The following is a 22,763-nucleotide window of genomic DNA, read 5'->3' on the forward strand; positions in this document are numbered from 1 at the left end:
TCTAAAAATGAACTATCCAGGTGTCAGTTCCTTAACTGAACCTGAAAGCTGGCTCACTTTCACTTTATTGTTTAATCTGAACCATTATTGCTCTTTGCAAATTTGTCTTGCTGAGGGCTATCCATATGGTAAGACAACCCAAAGATAAAAATGGGTCCAAGCAAAATAAGGAGTTACTTACGAGTTTGATGATTTTAACGTAAAGCCTGTAGGACTATGTTCAGCTATAACTATTCCTCACAGACGTGTTTACTATAATGGAGATTTCCCCCAATTTTGTTTCACTGCTTCAGAAAAAAAAATCATGCTTCTATATATTCTTTTAGTAACTTTCAAAACATAAATATATTATAAATAAAGCATCTTATGTCAATAACACACAGTGGAAAAACCACATTATCTTTTAGCAACTTTGGGTCCTTTCAAAGCGAACTTGGAGGCCTCCCCCCAATTAATATTACCACCTAGAAAACTTCGATCCCTCACTTGGACGTATATTTCAGTTATAACTTCACCTTTCCCAGAAGAGTGGAAATACTTAAGTGCTGCATGAAAGTTTCTCATTCTCTTCAATTCCTCAAATCTCAAACTTTTCAGTTAAATACTACAATTTTAGGATTGTTCATTCATCAAGTCCTCATTCTCTCCATGTACGACTCAGTATACATCACCACACAGTAATGTTGTTGTTTTTTCCCCAGGGGCTACAAAACTGAAGAGATGAACACACGATCTGAGAGTCTTCAAAATAAAAGCCACTAAACCAGACAACTGGCCTCTATTTAGATTAAGGTAAGTACAAGAATAAAAAATAAGAAATAAAATACTGAAAGAGCAATACAGCTTTCAAAGGCTCCCAGGGAACGGTGTCCACATCAGGAGAGACGGACTCAGTAGTGTGCAGGTAACAGTGTTAGCAATAATAAATACGTCACATGTGCTGGCTAGTCCACCACTTTGGTAAAACACTTGAGCGAAATGGAAGCTTTTTTGTTTTGAAAGCCAAAGGGCATTATGTCATAACAAGGAACCAAATTACTGTAAGCCAGAGTGCTTGCTGAAATATAAGACGGCATGAGGCTATTTAAACATCTTAGTACACTTTGTCTCACTGAAATCAAGAACTTTAAAAACTGACAATGTAACTAAATGTATAACTAATTACTTGAAATAAAAATTAAGATGACTTGAAATTCAAATGAAGAAAAATCAATTTAAATATATTTGCGGGTGACAAACTCCTTCTGCTTCCCTTTACAGAAAACTTAAAATTCCAAAAATATTGAATAAAACCCAATATTCACCTGTTTCTGAATTAGTATAATCACTGACACGCCCGATGTGCCCGCTGTTAGAAATGGAGCGCGACTGCAGGAACTAACGCCCAGTGCACCACTGCAAACATCTTTGCTCATTTCTAAACTATATCACACGTATGTGGTAACTTAAACATGGAAAATACATGTGTTTCTTGTATAAAATACTTGGTTTTAAAAAGGCAATTTATTTCATATCCTAAAATTTAAGCCCTTTAAATATCAGTTACCCTCTTGGGCCTTAAAAAAGACAGGTATGTTTAAGTATTCTAAACTGGACTCTTTAATGTTTAATTATACTGACAGTTTCTAATGACTGAGATAATGTAACCGGCTTTCATCTGTTTGCAATGTTTTCCATATATATTCTGGTAAAAATTACATATCCAAACATCCCTCACTTGCATGAATTTTAAATAAACCCAATTACCACTATGTACAATTATCCCTCGAAAGGAAACTATAAGCCAAATATCCTTAAACTGTGCTGTCAAGAAAAACGTGAGCCTCCCTGAAAGAGAGAAGGCCTTTGTTTATATCGTTTTATGTTAAATTCTAGTTAGTTAACCATATTGCTAAGATTTGGGAAGAAGACAAGTAACTAAGTATGCATTTTCACAGTATTATACTCTTAATTTTTCAAAAAATTGGCAAGCTGTGAAATTGTTAATTGCCAATGAAAATCGAAAGTTTCCATCTGGGGAAGAATAGCCGACGGTGGTAATTCCGCATTCTGAGAACACAGACTACCTTAGAACTGCCCACGCGGTGCCAGCTCTGTTAGGGCAGAGTTCTCAGGCAGGTGTGCCAAAACACCTCCTACCAACAAGATTCTAACAGATTTATTTAATCCCATTTCTTTTCCTTTCGTTTAAAAATAACTCTTAGAACCGAGGGCACCAACTTCTGGTCATAATTTTACCTACTGTTTGTCTCGTCCAGGTAAGATTAAAAAATTAACTGTGACATTTACCTACTGGCAGGCATAACAGTTTTCCAAGTATATGACACTGGAAGTAAGAATCGCGGGCCTTTCCAGCTGGGACACAGCAGGACTGTTACTACGTGTCTGCGGCAGGAAGCAACTCAACCCTGTTAGTCAAGAAGCGTCAGTGTGAGCCCATCATAACCTGTCTATGCTGACTTTCCTGAAGGTAATATGCACACATTTGAGATCAAAGGGGTAAGACAAGGTCATGAATGAGATTAGGAGTTGGAAACAAGTTAAAGACAGAAGAATACGGAAAGGACTAAAAGAAAATTAGCCTTAAAACACTTCAGAGTTTACTCTTCCTTCCTTTACATTTGTGGGGGGATGAAATAAATTACAAAATTAGCAAATTAAAAAAAAAAGAAACAAATCACTAAAACTTAAAAAATATGTTTTATTATTAAGGTCTAGCACCTGGACAAAATTCAAATCTTGTTTGCTGAATAAGAAACTGTATTTTAATCCCCTTTTTAATGATCTAATCAGGTGCTTTCATAATTATTAAACTTTGGGTATATACATAGTTACTCAAAGTTCATTGTTCATAAACTCATGAATATTCCAGATCAAGGTAAGTGATGCTTTAACTGGTACTAGATGAAAAGTATATTCCAGCCTAGAGTATCATATAAATTCAACTATAAATCAGAAAGTTTCATTAGTTAGCAGCAAAAAGGTGATATTAAGATTTTTAGTTTTTCTTTAAACAACTGTTTCCACCCAGATTTCTGAGTCACAGACCATCATTCTATAGACTATCCTCATCTTTTACATTATTGCTTACATTGTGTAAAAACTACACTAACTGATTTTAATAAACTTGGCAATGTCTAAAAATATTTTGGGACAAGGATAACGTATCACTGCCATATGGAATTTTTGTAAACAATCTTAGCTGGGTTAAGAACATAGTCTTAATATAATTTTTATTTTGTCTAAAACAGCACAATAAAAACATCCCCAACAATACATAAACCTACATATAAAATATAGAATATCTCCAATATTTTTCCTTTATATAGTATCATGACCGCATATGCAAGAGAAAGTATTGTGGGTGGGTAAAGAGGACACTAATTTAGGCAGTGACCTAATTAGTTAGACATTAACATTCAAAGACCAGCTGGACAACTTCAGCTAGAAAAGTATTATTATAAAGAGCTCCTATGAAATTGGAATTTACGTACTACATTCTCCATTCCTGGTCACTTCATGCATAGCTGGACTATTCTCAATCATGGTTTTTGCCTTCTTTTGTAGAAGAAAGGTAAGATTATTTGGAGGACTAGTTCTATAAAGATTCAAAGAATGCCTATTCCAATATCAAATTTTCACCATGAAATATCAGAATAGAAAGGACAAAACTTAAAAAAAAACTGCCCAGGCAACATGGCACAGTGGTTGAGCGTTGACCTATGAACCAGGAGGTCACAGTTTGATTCCTGGTCAGGGCACATGCCCGGGTTGCAGGCTCCATCCCCAGTGTGGGGCATACAGGAGGCAGCTGATAGATGATTCTCTCTCACCATTGATGCTTCTATCTCTTCTTTCTCTCTAAAGTGAAAAAAAAAAAAGAGTATTTACCCTAATAATTTTTAAGCTAGCTTACCATAAATACTTCCAGAAGCAAAAGGCTTTACAAAATACTGTACAACGTCCGGTGTACAGGGGTAAACATCTATCCAGGCCATCTGTCACATTCCTTTAGTATGTTTCTGGTGTGCCCTTTCATCTCGGGAAGGTCAACATTCACCCGGTTCGTTACCTAATGATCTGTTGTTAGTCTACTAACAACAATGCAAGGAGAAACGACTACATGTTTTAAGTCAATTGGTTCTCCTTACAGCCAACAATGTATTATATTCCGACACCATGTTACTGTGTACTTACAGAAGCAGTCTCCCAGTCATGAATTGCAGAGTTCACAAAGTAAAAAGGAAAACTCCTCCCCAAAACCTTTTTTAAAAAATTAAATTAAATTTAAATGTACAAGACCAAGCACAGGCACTTCCCAAAAAACCAAAATGAAGCCACACCATGGAATTACTCAATAGTTATAGAAGACAGCTCTGATTTGGGGGGGTCCTCTCCAGTGGCCTCGGCACAAGCACTGGTCTTGGGCTGCTCTGTCACTTCTTCCTCCTTTTCTGCCAGCCCGGCGAGAGACCCCAGGGGAAAAGTGCTTTCACAATTCTGGGTCGAGGAGACCTGTGAAATCACAGGCATCTGAACAGAGGAGTTGCTTTCAAAACTGTGTTCTCCAAGGTCATACTGAACAAGGGCCTCTTCTTGCTCGTGGTTTAAGTAGTCCGGTACTAGGAAATCACTAAGAGGCAAAGGATGAAACAGGGAGTTAATTCTCAAACCTGTAGTAAACAAGACAATAAAAAGACCTAGTCTATAAAACAAGATCAGGATGTTTTATTTCTCCAATTCTTAAAGGAAGATTATATTTAAGATTTTAGTCCTAGCCAGTTCGGTTCAGTGGATAGATCATCAGCCTGTGGACTGAAGGGTCCCAGGTTTGATTCTGGTCAAGGGCTCGGACCTCGGTTGCAGGCTTGATAATGGGCCCTGTTTGGGGTGCGTGCAGAAGGCAACCAATTGATGTTTCTCTGTCTCTCACCTTCCTTTCCAACCTCTAAAAATCAATGGAAAAATATCCTCAGCTGAGGATTAACAACAAAAATTAGGAATTTAACTTTTAAATTGTCCTAAATATGAACCTAAGCACTCTATTAAAACCAAAGTATATCAACTCTCACTACCACCAATAGATAAGTAAGATTCAATGTCACCTCTCTTGTTTTATGTAGACAGTTTCTATTAAGCAAAGATCATTTGAGTAAAATTATGCTTAACTTTTCTTGGACTATATACTTATTAAAAAGTATATGAGCCCTGGCCAGGTAGCTCAGTCGGTTAGAGCATTGTCCTGATACGCCAAGGTTGCGGGTTCAACCTACAGTCAGTGCACATAGGAGAATCAACCAATGAATGCATAAATAAGTGGAACAATAAATCACTGTTTCTCTCTTCCCCTCTAAAAAAAAAAAAGGTAGTTTTATTACTTCCTGAAGGTAAGTATCCTTATATATAAATGACCTTATATGAAATCTATATAGAGAAATATAAAAAAACTTATGTGTATCCTGTTGTTACATTTGGCATGTAAAAACTAATACATTACATTTGTACCTTCCTGAAGGTAAGTATCCTTATATATAAATGACCTTATATGAAATCTATATAGAGAAATATAAAAAAACTAACTTATGTGTATCCTGTTGTTACATTTGGCATGTAAAAACTAATACATTACATTTGTACATTTGAATCAGAATGCTATGAGATTAGTTATATTTTAATCCTCAAAGACTATTGAGTTTATTAATATTGAAAGTACTTAATAGTCTATTGATATGACAAGTATTTAATTTTCGAATGTAAAATATACCAAAATTTTAACAGTAAATATTATTCCTGAATGGTGAGATCAGAAAAGGTCTTAATTTCTTATATTCCATACTTTTATAAATATTTATTAAATTTTCTACTGTATTTTTGTAGTTAAAACAAATACTATGAAATAAGTCTTAGATGTTTTATTTAAATCTTTATTGATTCATAATACTAAAATGTCAACTTGTACACTTAATAGTTATTAATACTGGACAATTCAATTATAAAAAAATTAAAATCTGCTCATAGATACAGCACTTTCAGATGTCATGTGACACTTTCTAAAAACCCATCAGGTGTCAGACACGCGACATGGAGGACAGAGGAGTGGTTAATGGACGCTATTTTAGTCCCAAACAATGTTTACTGTGACATATATAATCGAGGTTCAATGATATGACCATTAGATGCTGTTAGAAATAATTACATTAAACAAAGTGAATGTCTGATTTGAAGAGAACAAAATCTATGTAGGAATATTTAGAATTTATTGATAAGTAATATTTAGAAAATAAGTGGTTTAAGATTCATTTTATAAGAAATTGAGCATGCCTATAGATGTATTAAAAGTAGACAACAGAATTTTGTATCTAGAGGGGACCTTAGAAATCACCTTCCCAGCTCACATTTCATTCTTTTCTAACTTTCAAGCCCCTTCATCGGGAAAGTGACATACTCCATCAGGACAGCAGTTTGTGGCAAAGCTAGAACCTGATTTCCTCAGATACCCTATAAATCAGAAAGGCAATTCCATCATAAATTATTATTAAAAGCATGATGTTTTAAGCTGAAAGGAAAAAAGGAAAACCACTTGATCTAAATAATCATATCCACTATAACTGCTACTGCAATTTCTCTTCTATATGTAGAACTAAAAGAGAAATGCTCAAGAATTAACATCACTAAGTATCATCTGACATGGCAAATTTCCAATAAGGTCCATTTAAGATCCACTATAGAATTACTTTAACCTTATAATTTTATTCTGTATATATCTCAAAACAAAACACAACAAAAAAATACCAAAAACAAAAACTCAACAGGAGCCGGCCAGTGTTGCTCAGTGGTTAAGCACTGACCTATGAACCAGGAGATCAGTGTGATTCTAGGTCAGGGCACCAGGCTGAGGCCTCAATCTCCAGTAGGAGGTGTGCAGGAGACAGCCAGTCAATGACTCTCTCATCATTGATGTTTCTCTCTCTCCCTTCCTCTCAGTAATCAATAAAAACGTATTTAAAACCTTAAAAACAAAACAAAAAAAATCAAGAAGATTAGCCTGTTCCTATAGAAAAAGATTCCTAATTTCAGAAATATTTTTAATTGTCTATACTTAGAAGATTCAGCAAAATTTTATCTGATCAGATTGGAGTATGGATTGGATTTTAGAAGGAATGTGCCTGGTTACCTGGCAGCCTGATAAAGACAGAGCAGGCTGCCCTAGAAGCAGGAAGAGAGGTCAGAAAGCAGTGTTCCTGGGGGTCTCGCTGTGCACCTCACCTGCTCTGGAAGTAGTTTGCTAGCTCTGACGCTTCATGGTTCAGACTCCTCAGGTGCACGATTAAATTTCCAGAGTTGGTGAACATGGCGCCACATGTTTTGCACTCGTAAATCCGAGGCTTGCGGATAATGTGCCGGGAAACCCTCATGTGATGCTTATATTCCCCGAAGGAAGTGAAAGTGGCACCACATATCTGGCACCGGAAACAGCGTTTACCTTCATGCTTTAGGCGATGCATCTTTAGCGAGTAAGCCCTGGTGAACTTTTTTCCACAGCGGTCACACTGAAATGGTTTAATTCCTATAAAATAAAATATTATTTGAAAACTAAATTAACTGGAAGTTTATCAACCTCAAAAATTTCTGAGTTATCATTCTGTAGCAAGAGATAATTTGAGAAGACAAAAATCACCAGCAAAAATGAATTGCTATTTATCTTAGGAAAGGTACAGAATATCTGAAGTTGCTACTTAAAAAAAAAAAAAAAAAAGGCAAGAGGGGTGGAGTAAACTAGGTAATATACACTCAAATTGTTATCTGAACACCCTTCAAAATCATCTATTTTACAAACTTCAAAACAATTTAACTACAGTATTTAACTATAACCCAAGTCCCCTATAACATTTGTTTCATTTCGTTAGTGAGTGTTATATTGAAACTATGTGAAAAAGATTAGTACCTACTCTTCATTCCTTATCTCTGAGAGAAATGAGTAGAAGAAAAATCTAACTTTTCTGAACATAATTAATGATCATGATAGAACTACCACGCGATGACTTGGGTTTTAGGTATTTAATGTAATAGTGATAGGTCATTATCACAGTTTTGGCAAAAAAATTTTAAAGCCTTCAAAATATAATCTGTTGATTTAACAGTCACAGGAAACTGGTATTAGTCACAGGACTGTTGGATGTTTCTAAAGAAGAGGAACATGAGACGGCACAGCTGAAAACGACAGCAAAGATTTCAGGCTTGCCCTAGCCGGTTTGGCTCAGTGAATAGAGCATCGGCCTGCAGACTGAAGGGTCCCAGGTTCGATTCCGGTCAAGGACATGTAACTTGGTTGCGGGCACATCCCCAGTAGGGCGTGTGCAGGAGGCAGCTGATCGATGTTTCTCTCTCATCGATGTTTCTAACTCTCTATCCCTCTTCCTTCCTCTGTAAAAAATCAATAAAATATATTTTTTAAAAAAAGATTTCAAGCTTATCAGAGGTTTTGCCTCCAAGAATTCTGCTGCCTTTCTGTGATCACTGAACTTAAGTTTCAAATCTGTTTTACACATCATTTATCCAAAATCTCTTTCACACTAAAAAAGGACTACAAAGCTAACTAGACAAGGCACAGAGAAATTCCGGATTGCAGAATTAAAATTAAATTATTAAATATTAAAAAAATCACTTTATTTCAAATTTCAAACTTACAGAGAAAACAGTACAAAGAACACTTACACCCTTTTAATGCCATTTGCTTTATAATCTGTATTTGTGCTTCTAAACCTCACATATACACACACACCAACACACCCAGCATTTCTGACGTTACACACACACTGCGCTAAGCTTTAACCCTAATGCTATGCCTGTGGAAAACATACTACAGCTTCTGACACTGTGCTATTTCAATAATAGACCTGGGCTTATCTGTTCTCATTTGACTTCCCAGAGAGACCTATACATTTTTAAACTAAAAACCACCTGTTTGCTATTTTTAACTGGGATTCCAAAATAAAATGTTTTAGAGTACTCATGCATGCCACAGTAGGGAAGGTGACGTTACCTGAGTGGATGAGCATGTGCTGTTTTAGGTTCTGAATTCGGGTGAATCGCACCCCACAAGTTGGACATTGAAAAGGTCTGTCCGGACCATTTGGGCTGGGCCGTTCTGTACTGCTGGTAGAAGGAGCAATGTAGAGTTGGTAGGGATACTGAACATTTTCCAATCTAAAAAACAGACCAAAGAAGGCAACCAGGCTCTGATTTTTAAGTTGAATAAACATTTCTGCACAACATTTAAGTGAATAAAAGACAAAGCACTTAAAGATTTTGGAACAGTTTCACTGTTAGATGACAAGTTTCATTTGGGGCAATATGAAAAATGTCCAGAATGGCCAGTATCTCAAGCAAGGATATACAGCCATAGAACACACCATAAACACTTTTCCTTCAAGGATCTTTAATCTAATTCTTTCCTCCCTACTGCTGCTTTAACTTAGGCCCTCATCAACACAAGGCTGAATTAATAACTCCCTCTCTTTAGCCCACATGCCTCTAATCTATCCTTCTCACTGTTTCACAATGACTTCTCAGATTCAATCAGCCACCTTTTAAACTCCTGCAAAGGTTCAGTTATCTTCAGAATAAAGTCCTGTGAGGGATGTTTTGGAGGCAGAGATGTGAGGATTGGTTTAAGGATGAAGTATGGGGAGTGAGGGGAAGAACAAGTATACCTCCCGGAGAGTCTGCTTGAGAAGTTAGGGGAACAATGAAGCTGTCTGAGTGGAGCTAGAAGTCTTGAGTTCTGTCCTGGCCACAGTTAAGTCTGAGATGCCCCTTACTCATCTATGTGGAAACATCGAGCAAGGAGGGTCAATCTGAAAGTAACTTGGGAATAATGGGTATGTAGATGAGGGTTTGACAACTATTTTCTGTAGCAGGTTAGACAGTAAATATTTCTGGTTCTGCACACCACATGATGTTTCAATCACTCAATTCTGCCGTCCACAGACACTATATAAACAAATAGTGTGGCTATGTTCCAATAAAACCTGATTTGCAAAGGCTGGTGGACTGGAACTGGCCACCTGCTGTACAGGTGGTTTGATTTATGATGTGATAAAGCTACCTTGTTATTCTGAAAAATATACCAAAATGAGGTCCCAATAAACTTACTGTATAATCCCAGATAAAAGACTTAAGAGTTGCAAGGACAGTCCTTAAAAGAAAACAACCTACTATGTTAGTACTAACCGATCATCGTCATCTGCGTGAGCATTGGTGCTGGAAGTGCTTTGAAGCGTAGGTAACCCTTCGGTGACACCTTCATCTACCGAGCCTGGAAGTCAAAGAGGACAGGTGTCAATACTGTAGTGAAAATAAGCCAAGACACTAATTGCAAGCTGAAACTTTAAGTCTTTAAAAACAGACTAATGCAGCGGTCGCCAACCGGTGGTCTCCGGACCCCTGGTGGTCCATGAGGTCCGAAAGGTTGGTGACCGCTGAAGTAATGTACGTGCACATCCTGAATTAATAAAGTGTCCTATAGCCCTGACTGGTTTGGCTCAGTGGAAAGAGCGTTGGCCTACGGACTGAAGGGTCCCAGGTTCAATTCTGGTCAAAGGCATGTACCTTGGTTGTGGGCACATCCTCAGTAGGGAGTGTGCAGGAAGCAGCTGAATTGATGTTTCTCTCTCATCAATGTTTCTAACTTTCTATCCCTCTTCTTCTCCCTTCCTCTCTGTAAAAAAATCAATAAAATATATATTTTTTAAAAAGCATTCTATAATACTTTAAATGTTAATGTGATTTAAAAAGAAATCACAGGTAAGATAATAGCCTTATATTACTTTAAACCTTTAGGACCATTTCTTTGATATAAATGTTAGAAAACAGCAATTCAAATGTAAACTAAGCAAAAATTCACGCAAAATTAAATGTTATAACAATCACTTAAGGAACCATTTTTTTTTTTTTATCTTTAATTTCTTTATTGGTTAAGGTACTGATTTGAGAGAGGGGAAGGGAGGAGGAGAGAGAGAAACATCGATCAGTTGTCTCCTGCACGCCCCCTACTGGGGATCAAGCCAGCCACTCCGGGCATGTGCCCTGACTGGGAATTGAACCATGACCTTCTGGTTCATGGGTTGAAGCTCAACCACTGAACCATACTGGATGGGCGACAATTTTTATTTTTTTTAAATTTTATTGTGGCTTGGCCAGTGGGGGACGTGTACGAGGCAGCCAATTAATGATTCTTATCAATGATGTTTCTATCTCTCTCCCCTCCCTTTTCTCTCTGAAATATATTAAAAAAATATATAAACTTAATGGCATTAAAAACGTTATTGTGACATACAACTTACTGTACATACAACTTTTACACAGAATTAAAAATTAGCTACAAAGTGAGCACCTGTGCAGTCTCCACACAAGTCCTCCTAGACCACTGCCAGCAGCCTAGCAGTCCCCATTTACTCTTCCCTGGCAAGCCCTTCCTTCCAGGAGGCAACCAGGATCCTGACTTTAATGGTTACCATTTCCTTCCTTTTTCTTGACCCTCTTCCTTGTGATTTCATCTCAAATCCAGGTACCCATAAACGGGGGGTCATTTTTGCAGGAAGACAGCCATGTGCCATCATCTACCATGTCCCATCACTACAATGGCAGAGTGGAGTCATTGAGGCTGCAATAGAGACCACGTGGCAGCTAAGTCTAAAAATACTACCAGTGCCCTTTAAGAAAAGTCTGTCACTCTCACCATAAATAGTATAGTTCAGTGTTGTCTGATTGTAAACTTATAAATTGAGTCACATTGTATGTATTCTTGTGTCTTATTTTCTTCAATATTGTGGACTTATCCATGTTGTCACAGATAAGTGAAATTTAAAAGTTATATGATATTCATTACCTATTTTTTAAATTTTTTAGCATTAACCATCTGCAAGAAAAGCTACAGATCCCTAAAACTAAAAAAGGATATGGACAGCAAGGTAAGAGTCCCTGGCTTCTGATGTTATTAAAAAGTCAGACATTCTTCTGAAAGTACTATCCCAACCCTCCCCCCATTGTCTCTATAATGTGTCCAGCTTTGCTTCTTTTATTATTTTTATTGGGATTTGCTGGTGTCTTTCATCAATTCTGGAAAATTCTCAGCCAATCTCTTTTCTCCTTCTAGGATTCCATCAAACCTACGTTTGTATTGTCCATAACCCTTACCTTCTCCACTGCTATCTCTACCACTGCTCTATGATGGTTAATTTTTATGTCCACGTGACTGGGCTAAGGGATGCCCAGAGAGCTGGTAAAACATTATTTCTGGGTGTGTCTGTGAGGATGTTTCTGGAAGAGATTAGCATTTGAATCCGTAGACTGAGTAAGAATCATCCTCACCAATGCAAGGGGGTAATCATTCCATCCCTTGACCAACAGAACAAAAGGGTCAAGGAGGGCAAATCTGCTCTTTGCTTGAGCTGGGATGTCCATCCTCTCCTGCTCTTGGACATCAGCTCTCCCGGTTCTCAGGCCTTTGTGTCTGTACTGGAACTACACCACCAGCTTACCTGGGCCTCCAGCCAGCAGAGGTCAAACTGTGAGACTTCTCATCCTCCATAACCAGTGAGTGAATCCCTCCTAATAAATCCCTATGTATCTGTATCTGTCCTCTTGGTTCTGTTTCTCTGGAGAACTCTAATACAGTCTCTTTTAATTTAACTTCCGATTCACCAATTCTCTTTTTTGCTAAGTCCAATCTGCTGCCAAAATGTTGACTTTTTCTTTTCTAGAAGTCCTCCCCCACAAATCTGCTGTATTACTTTTTAGTTTACTGTTCTCTGCAATCATTGTTCAAGCTTGCTTCTTTTGTTAAACATAGTAAGCGTGTTTGTTTTATGTCTCTTTATGAAAACCATGCCAATTTATCTCTGCTGCCTGCTTTTTCCTGCGGGTTCTCCGTCTGCTGTGTTTCCTTGTGTGCCCTGGTTGTTTCTGACGTAGTTATCACCCTTGAAAATGGTTTGCAAGGAACTGAGTTGCTGAAGTTAGGATGAGTAAGTCCCTTTTCAGAGAAGCTTGACATTTCCTTGTGTTCGGTTCCTGGGGGCACTACCTAAACCACATTCACGGAGATGCAAGTTTGCAAGAGGTCTTGGTGGTGGCCACGGCCCCCTTTTTGCTTTGTATCTTCTAGTCTGCACAATGCCAACACAGTCTTTCTACAGTCCCCTGGAGGAGGGGAGCAGGGTTAGCTCTACTGGTATAGAACTTTGGGGTTCCTACTTAATGTGTAGAGCAACTGCTCTAAGATTTCACAGCTTTCACAGCCTCTGGGTCTTGAGTTGATTTGTGTTTTGGTGGGGAACCTCTTTTCTGCCAAGGACCATTTGGATATTTATAACATCATTTGCAGGCCATACAAAAGTATCAGCTTAAAACTCAGCCTGCTGTATTTGGTCAAACATTTAATTAACTGGCCCCTAATGCCTTGGCAGGGCCAGACCAAACGATTTCAAGGGCCTTATACGGCCCGCGGGCCGGACGTCCCCCACTCGTCTTAGGGGGAAACGGGTCCTAGAGCTCTGGTACCTACCTACCTCTCCTCTAAAACTAAGCATCTTTTCAAACACGTGTAAAGTAGCTTTAAAAATCATACTGTGTTTACTGTGAGAGTAGACGCACAAAAGTGATCAAGAACACCAATTACTACACAATGTTCTACACACTGATAGAGGGTTTTGAAAAAGACAAGACTGCATGCACTTATATTCAACCCCAACTGTGCCCTCACTGTCCCTGCCCTCCCTCTACCACCCTTACTGTTGTGTGCTCAGCATTCTATGCCTGTCTTTGCCTTTACTCTTTCCCTTACTGTTGAAGACATTTATGGTCCTCTGCCCAATATGCCCACTTATCCAACTTATTCGTGGTCCTTCTGATTTGTTGTTGATCCAGGTGTGGGTTTAGGGGTCAGATAATGCTTCGTTCCGTTTAGAAAAACCTGTTCACTTGTCAACATCATACCATTTTCACTTTTCCTTTAAAGAGAAGGAACTAAAGACTAACATTTCAATCTGTCCTAGGATAAAAACTGAAAAAAATCCCAATATTTGGACCTGGTCACCATGGAGACACACACACACACACACAATCTTGCAGTTATTCAGAATACAGGCAATATGAAATCTTACAGGCAAAGACTTGCAAAAAAGGCCTGGAGATATGATTAGGGCAGGCTAGGAAGATTGATCTAGACATTTGCTTCTCACCACCAGGCAAGCTACACAGGCGGGAGTGGGGTCTTGGTGAGGTGAAAATAAAAACCACTACCCTTTGGATTAATTCTCACATTGTCAAGAATTGCCTTAAAAAGCTGGTGAAAAAGAACTAAAATGGAGCACAAGATACGTCTTGCAGATGGTCTCCCTTAAAACAAGGCTATTTCCACATTCTAAAATACCATCTAATGTTTGGCCTCTAGATCCCTAATTTGACTGATAGTGAGCAAAGGGCACTCTCCTCTCTCCCATGGCTATTCATTGAGCCAAAAGCTAAAACAAACAAACACAAAACACTCCAAACTAAATTAAGAGTTTAACAAAATATACTTTTAGAATTCCATCCATAGTGTAGACACTGTAACAGGGTTGTATCACATGCAACTATTGGAAAAAATAAATCTTGTAAACTCTTTTTCCTGAGATGCTGATGGTTTTTACCAATGAGAAGTAATCATATGAATTGGAATTTTATTTGAACTGATGTAAGAGTAGGATATCCATTCAATATTACTTTCTTGAGGTGATAGTGATGTTTCTTAAATTATTAAAATGAAGTTCCCTTTCTACACTCTGTGGATTCTGCTCTCTTAACTGGGGCTAAGAATTCTGAACAGATCCTTCTCACCTTAATGAAACAGTAAAGCTGATTTATAGAAACAATCAGCTTTATATGATAAGGGCTACCTCATCAAGAGAGATGCTACTCTCTTCCACCAATAGGGAGTGCTGTTTATATAGCTTCTGCTGCATAAACTGACTCCTTACAAAAACTCTTTTCTGGTGGTGAAACATAATCACAGTGGCCATCCACTACTGAGCATTTACCACATTCCAGCCACTGTTCTAAATACTTTAAATATTTCATTTCATACTCGAGGAAGAGAAAAAGCAGCTCTTAATATTTAGGAACTGGCCGGACATGGACACTGGGCCCGGTGGTCCCAGGCAGGGGCCTGGTGTTTTCCTGTTGGACATAAAACAATCTCCCAGAACACCTGCATCAGACCAGGTCACATGGTCTGAAACAAAACACATAACTCTGTTTAAGCACACACAAAAACAATGTCAATGTGTAATCACAAAAATACCCAACATAAGCTATTGCTGTTTTAGGTTCACTCTGGTCTGTATTCCTAGACATTTGTTAAGATAATCATAGAGTTATCTCTGCTTTCTGACATTACCAGTCCTGAGAAAACACACTTTCTTAATCTTCCCTAAATCACCTAACTCAAGCCCAAATCCAGTAAGTCCTTTCTAACATCTGCTGACTGAACCCTAAAGACCCATGGTGCGTGAACTCAAGTAATGAACTCAACTTGTTTAATTACAGGTGCGCTCCTGGTGCACGCTGCGACGGGGCATTGGCTGAAATGGAGGACCTGTGGAGACTGAGCTGAAATTCTTGTTGCCTTGCACGGGAACCTCAATAACAGAGTGCACATCTAAAATCCCTCACAGGGGAGGGCAGAAAGGGGGAGGGGGTGTCTGGATAAAAGAGAGAGGATTAGCCAAATAACATATATACATAATCCATAGACAGACAATAGTGCGGTGATGGCCAGAGAGATAGGGACATCTGTAATAGTATAAGCAATAAAAATAAAGTAAAAACATTAAAAAATAAAATTCCTTTTGAGGTATAACCTGCCCTTGGCTGGGAGGTAAATTCAGGCCTAATTGAGCTCAAATATTTAACTGAAGTACTGGGTATATTTTGTTTTCCTAGAAAAAGCCTTTTGGGAATATTTTGGCTATCCAATCAGATTTGTCATTGTTCCCTGGTGGAACTGTTTCCCAACCTCCTAATACCTGCTCCTATGATGTCTCCCTATTGTGTTGACTCTTGTTTCCAAGAGGAATAGATTAAAATGAAAGGATGGACACAGGCCCAATTAGTCCATCTGAACTGGGCCTGGAGACTGAGTTCATAAGGTCTCTTGTTTTAGGTCCATATTAGTGAAAACATTTCAAAAGTTTGAGAGGTATGATGCTGACAAATCTGAAAATATGATGGAAATTAACAGAAGCCACTTAGAAAAGACCACACATTGCATGACTGCATTTCTATGAAATACCCAGAATAGGCACATTTATAGGGAGTATACTAGTGGTTGCCTGTAGCTGGCTGTGGGACAGCAGTGAGCTGCTGTACAGGGGCCCATGGCTTCTTTTTAGGGTGATGAAAACATTATAAACTTAGACTGTGAGAATGGTTGCACAACTCTGTGACTGTACTTAAAACTACTATAGGATACACTTTAAATGGGGGAATTTTATAATATTAAGTTGTGGGTTTTTTTTAAATCCTCACCTGAGGATATTTTTCCACTGATTTTTAGAGAGAGTGGAAGAGAGAGGGAAAGACAGAGAGAAACATCTATGTGAGAGAAACACATCAATTGGTTGCCTCCTGCATACGCCCTGACCAGGGCCCGGGCTGGGGAGGAGCCTGCAATCAAGTACATGCTCTTGACCGGAATTGAACCTGGGACCTTTTGGTCTGCAGGCCGACGCTCTATCCATTGAGCCAAACCAGCTAAGGCTGTAAGATGTATTTTAATGAAGATGTTTAGAAAAGAATCTTATGCCCTGGCTGGTGGCTCAGTTGGTTGAGAGTTGTCCCATACACTGAAAGGTCACCAGTTTGACTCCTGGTCAGGGCACACACCTGGTCTGTGGGATCTATCCCCAGCAGGGGGCGTGCAGGAGGCAGCTGATGGATGTTTGTTTTTTTCTTTCTTCCTTCCTCCCTAAAATCAATAAAAACATATTAACCAAAAAGTTTTTTTTTTTTTTTTTAAGAGCCTTATAAAGACTTCTTCAATTTTGTCTTAGTCCTGACAACTACTTTGCTTATTTGGTGTCATATGCCCACAAGCAGGCAGGAGGTTTTGTCTGGTCCCTGATCAGTGACAACTGATCTTTAGCCAAGCACTGGAAATAGAAATTTACACAAGCATTATTCTTTTTGTTGTTGTTGTTGATACCCTTTCCATTGATTTTTAGAGAGTAGAAGGGAGGGTGGGAGGGAAAAGGATGAGGGAGAAGGAAAGGGAGAGGAGGAGGGGGAGGGATAGGGAGAGAGAGAAGGAGAGTGAGAGAGGGAGAGAGGATCACCGATGTGACACATCGATTGGTTGTCTCCCACACACTCGCCCTGGGGGTAAGGAAAGAACCTGCAATGCAGGAATCAAACCCAATACCCTTTGGTGTATGGGCCAATGCTCTACCACTCAGCAACACTGGCCAGGGCATAAGGGTTATTTTTTAAAAATATATGTTTTTATTGATTTCAAAAGGAGGGAGGGAGAAGGAGAGAGGGATATAAACATCAATGATGAGAGAGAATCATTTATCAGCTGCCTCCTGTACACTCCCTACTGGGGATCGAGTCTACAACCCGGGCACGTAGGCAGGCACAAGCATAATCTTATGGGCCATTGCAGTTCTCCTGAGTCATCTCAATCTAAAACTGCACCTCTTCCAGGCCAACATCTGCTTCTTTCGTGTTTTCTCACTGTAACATTAAGTGTTATACTATCTTTCAACGGACTCAATTTCCCCAAGGATAATTTTGAGGAGGCCATCTGGGAGCGGGGGGGCGGTTCTGACAGGAACAAGAGTGTTCATTGAGATGCATCATCAACACTGGACCAACACTGAGGTAGGGATTTTAAGGGGTTGATGCAGTGGATGTTTCCAATGTATGGCCTCCCTGTCAATGACAGAAGGCACCAAGGATAGGAACCAAGAATTAGGGGACACCTTTACCTCCAATGAAGCCATGAGTTTGTTTGCTTATTATTTATTTATTTCTAGGGTGTATGGAGGCTTTCTTATGCAAAAGATCTATGTTGTAATGGCAGGAAAAAAGTTACTAGATTCTGTATTCCTGACTAGGCAAATCCCAACCTATTTCTCCAGTAGCACAACCACACATTACACTGATACTGCTAAAAACAAAAACAAACTCCATAAGCTTTATCTTTTACTCAAGACTCTACACTGTCTTTATCCACAAACTTCAAGAAAAAAAAAAAAAAATTAAAACTATAATTATCAAAGCACTTATAAACACACTTAACCTCCATGTACTGCCAAAGCCTTGATGGTAGTAAGATAAATCCTCTCTAGGACCTGTATGTTAAAACTGAATTTCTTTGTTAAGATAATAAACTGGATTATCTAGAACTATTTATATGTCATTGGTGCTACAGATAATTATTTCAAGATAAATAATGAAACAATATCACAAAATCCTTCTCACTTATAAAATTTTTTCTTGAACTCTACCAGATATTGATAGTTAGTTACCTTTCTGAGTAGCAAAACCCAACCCAAACTTATTTTTTCTATTTGCTATATTTAGTGCTTCTGTTTGCCCTAAACTGGGGGTGTTAGATTTTATAGCCTTTTGGTGGGCAAATGGTAATAAAGAGAACTTAAAAAGAACAGGTAAAAATCTGCCTTGGCGGGTGTGGCTCAGTTGGTTGGGCTTATTCCATGCATTAAAAAGTTGCCAATTCAACATGCCCGGGATTGCAGGCTTGATCCCCAATACGGAATGTGCAGGAGGCAGCAGATTGATGTTTCACTTTCACATCGATGTTTTTTTCTCTCTCCTCTCTCTCTAAAAATCAATTTTAAAAATCTTAACAAAAACCACAGGTAAAATCTAACTGCTGAGCCACACCGGCAAGGGTTGGACTTCCCATTTCCTAACATTTTATGTGATAAAAAATAAAATCCTGTTTGGTTTAAGCCATTGAATGCAATCTTAACTGAAACCAGTGTTCAAAGCTCTTCACAACATGCTCTCAACCACTCATTTTATCTTACCTCCTATTATTTTCTACTAGAGCAGTGGTTCTCAACCTTCCTAATGCCATGACCCTTTAATACAGTTCCTCATGTTGTGGTGACCCCAATTTCATTGTTACAAATTGAACATAATTAAAGCATAGTGATTAATCACAAAAACAATATGTAATTATATGTGTTTTCCGATGGTCTTTGGCAAACCCTGTGAAAGGGTCGTTCGACCCCCAAAGGGGTCGCGACCCACAGGTTGGGAACTGCTGTACTAGAGGCCTGGTGCATGAAATTCGTGCGGGGGGGGGGGGGTGGGAGTGGGGGGTTGGGGGGAGGGGAAGGGGTGTGTGTCCCACAGCCTGGCCTGCGCCCTCTCGCAGTCCGGGAGTCCTCAGGGGATGTTCGACTAATGGACATCCTCAGTGCTGCCATGAAAGTGGGAGAGGCTCCCGCCACCACTGACTGTGCTCGCCATCTGTGAGCCCGGGCTTCTGGCAGAGTGGCACTCCCCCTGTGGGAGCACACTGACCATCGGGGGCAGCTCCTGCATTGAGCATCTGCCCCCTGGTGGTCAGTGCGCATCATAGTCAGGTCATTCTGCCTTTCAGTCAATTTGCATATTAGGGTTTTATTATACAGGATTCTTCCACACCTCCATGCTTTGATACATTTTCAAAGAAATGTCATTCCCTTGTCTGGGCAAACTCCCACTTAACATCCAAGGTAAAAATACCCAGCATTAACTTTTTTTTTTCTTTGTGAACCTATAACACTTGGTTCATATCTCTTGCCTAACACTAACCATTGATTTACACATCTAATTCCTCAATTAGACTATTAACTCCCCTCTTTTTTTCCATATATTTTATTGACTTTTTAAAGAGAGGAAGGGAGAGGGATAGAGAGTTAGAAACATCGATGAGAGAGAAACATCGAGCAGCTGCCTCCTGCACACTCCCTACTGGGGATGTGCCCACAACTAAGGTACATGCCCTTGACCAGAATCGAACCTGGGACCCTTCAGTCCACAGGCCGACGCTCTATCCACTGAGCCAAACCGGTTAGGGCTTAAACCCCGCCCCCCCCCCCTTTTAAACCATGTATCCCCAATGCTTGGCACATGTTACGTTTTTAGTAAATATTTTAATAAAGAATAAAACACTAACTGGACTTTTTAAAAACTGGGTGTGTTTTTTTGCATTGGAGGTAATTCATAATTCTTTCATATGTACCTGTATGTATCTTTGTCCCATCAGGCATTGTTCAACTATTTTTCTTTCCCAATGCGTAACTTATTAAAAAAAATTATAGTACTAGTGGCAACATCTAAAAAAAAAAAAAAATCCAGTTATGCTTTATTCTTCCCAATATTTCCTATATGACCCATAACAAAACTTTAATCTAGTAAGTACTTAAAAATGCTTGAACTGATTTGATTATAGCAAAATGAGAAACAGAAAACACTGTACCTATTGAGGAAGACTGTGGACTAATCAGAAGGTCCTCTTGGACTTGTTCACTTCCTGGCACTGTCTGCTGGTCACTCAGTGAACTCTGAGATGCACTGACGGGCTGGGGTACTTCCTCATGCACCTCCTCATCACTTAGCCTTTCTACTTTCACCCGGACATCTTCTTCGGTACCCAGAGGCAAGGTCGTTTTTGTGCTCTCACAAGTCACAAAATCAGCCATTCTTCTGTCGGTCTCAGATGGGCCAGGTAGTTCTAAAGTCCGGGTGTTTTCTGCCTGCTTAACCTTGTCAGGCTGAATCCTCCGATCAATCCCAAAAGGAAAAGTCCAGGGAAAAGCTAGAGAAGAGTCAACTGGTTGACTTCTATTTTCTGAGTAGGCAGCTGAAGAACTCAGTACCTGGGGGGAGCCTGTCTGTGTGCCGCACTTGACAGGACTTTCGGGAGACAGGACGACGTAGCTTTTGCGCTTTCTCCGGGATTCTCTGCAGACGGGCAGGGTTCTTTCTACCACGCTGCACTCTGACGACACGGGAGAAAGGCTCCCATCTCGAGAAGTGAAATTGCAATTAGAGTTATTTTCTTGTCCAGCATCGAGACCCTTTTCCGGTTGGCTGTTGGGTGTATTCCATAAAATGCTTGATTTCATGAACTCTGAGCAGGTGCTCGCAACGCTGAACATCTGCATATAGCTGGCTGCAGCCAGCACATCGATGATATTTTCTGTGTTAATTGACAGAGTGGCTGTGTAAGCATATTCTAGAAGGGGGATAAAACCAGTCACTGTAACATGATGTAAATCCAACACATTCTTGTCCTCATCCTCTGCTTGGCCTACAAGTTTAGTGCGAAAAAAATCACTGCAAGCTGCTAGTACCACCTTATGTGCCCGGAAGATTTTGTCCTGGACACGAATAGTGATGTCACAGAAATGTCCATCATTTCGCAGCATGTTTAGCTTTCCAAGCATTTCCTGACTGTGGGAAGAAGAGCTATGAGTAAATGTTTTCACACCCATCTTTTCCTTCCTCTTCTACAGATGCTCTTCAAGGATGCAAATGAACCAGGAATGACCTAAAAAATACATAAAATAAGCATTAATTGATAGTTCAGTAGTCAATTAACTATGATAATTAACTATTTATGATAATTACCTATAATCATAATAGGTAATTTAGATAGTTTTCATGTAGCCACTATGCTAAATCAAAAAGCTAAAAGATGGCAGTGAGAAAGTTCAAGGTAGAGAATATATTAAACATTCCTCCACACATATATGGGCAACGAATTTTCAACTAAGAAGCCAAGAATAGGCAATAAAGGAAAAAATCTCTTCAATAAATGACGTTGGAAACATTGGACAGCCATGTGCAAAAGAATCAAACTAGACTATGATCTTACACTGTACACAAAAATTAACTCAAAATGAATTAAAGATCTGAATGTAGGGCCTGACAATAAAATGCACAAAATGAAACATAAGCACTAAGCTTATGGATGTTGGTCTCAGAGATGTTTTTGTGAACTGGACTCCAAAGGCAAGGGGAACAAAAAGCAAACATAAATAAATGGAACTACATCAAACTAAAGAATGCACAGCAAAAGAAGCCATCAACAAAACAGAAAGGCAGTCAACCGAATGAGAGAAGATTATTTGCAAATGATACTTTCAATAAGGGACTAATATCCAAAATAGACAAAACGCATACCACTAAACAACAAAATCTGATTTAAAAAGATGACCTGAACACTTTTCCAAAGACATACAGATGGCCAACAGATCTATGGAAAGATGTTCAACATCATTACTTTATTAGGGAAAGGCAAATCAAAACTACAATGAGATACTATGTCACAGCTATTAGAACAGCTATTATTACAAAAACACACAAAACAGCAAGTATTGAAGAGGATGGGGAGAAAAGGGAACCCTCACATACTGCTGGTGGAAATTTAAATTGGTACAGCCATTATGGGAAACAGTGTGGAAGTTCCTCAAAAAATTGAGAACAGAACTTCCGTATGACCCAGTAATACTGCTCACTTCTGGGTATTTAGCCAAAAGTTTAAAAACACTAATTCTGTTTTTTTTTTAAATATATTTTTATTGATTTTTTACAGAGAGGAAGGGAGAGAGATAGAGAGCCAGAAACATCGATGAGAGAGAAACACCGATCAGCCGCCTCCTGCACACCTCCCACCGGAGATGTGCCCGCAACCCAGG

General features: G+C 39.1%; 1 protein-coding gene across 3 annotated transcripts; it reads right to left on the reverse strand.

Annotated features, from left to right (window-relative positions):
* Positions 1-2,682: 2,682 nt before the first annotated feature.
* On the reverse strand, positions 2,683-21,557 carry ZBTB44 (zinc finger and BTB domain containing 44; the record flags this gene model as incomplete). 3 transcript variants are annotated; one of them, XM_081113538.1, is made up of 5 exons in its annotated part: positions 2,683-4,633; positions 7,484-7,567; positions 9,044-9,207; positions 10,234-10,318; positions 20,540-21,557. In XM_081113538.1, 5 exons carry the CDS (start codon positions 21,555-21,557, stop codon positions 4,623-4,625), a joined length of 1,362 nt encoding a protein of 453 aa, XP_080969664.1. In that variant the 3' UTR covers positions 2,683-4,622. The 3 variants fall into 3 exon arrangements, with proteins under 3 accessions (XP_080969664.1, XP_080969663.1, XP_080969665.1); XM_081113537.1 differs by having other exon boundaries at positions 7,267-7,567; XM_081113539.1 differs by having other exon boundaries at positions 3,013-4,633; positions 9,044-9,156.
* Positions 21,558-22,763: the final 1,206 nt, after the last annotated feature.

The sequence above is a fragment of the Myotis nattereri genome, assembly GCF_964212035.1.
Source record: "Myotis nattereri genome assembly, chromosome: 19".
In the NCBI taxonomy this organism is placed as follows: Eukaryota; Metazoa; Chordata; class Mammalia; order Chiroptera; family Vespertilionidae; genus Myotis; species Myotis nattereri.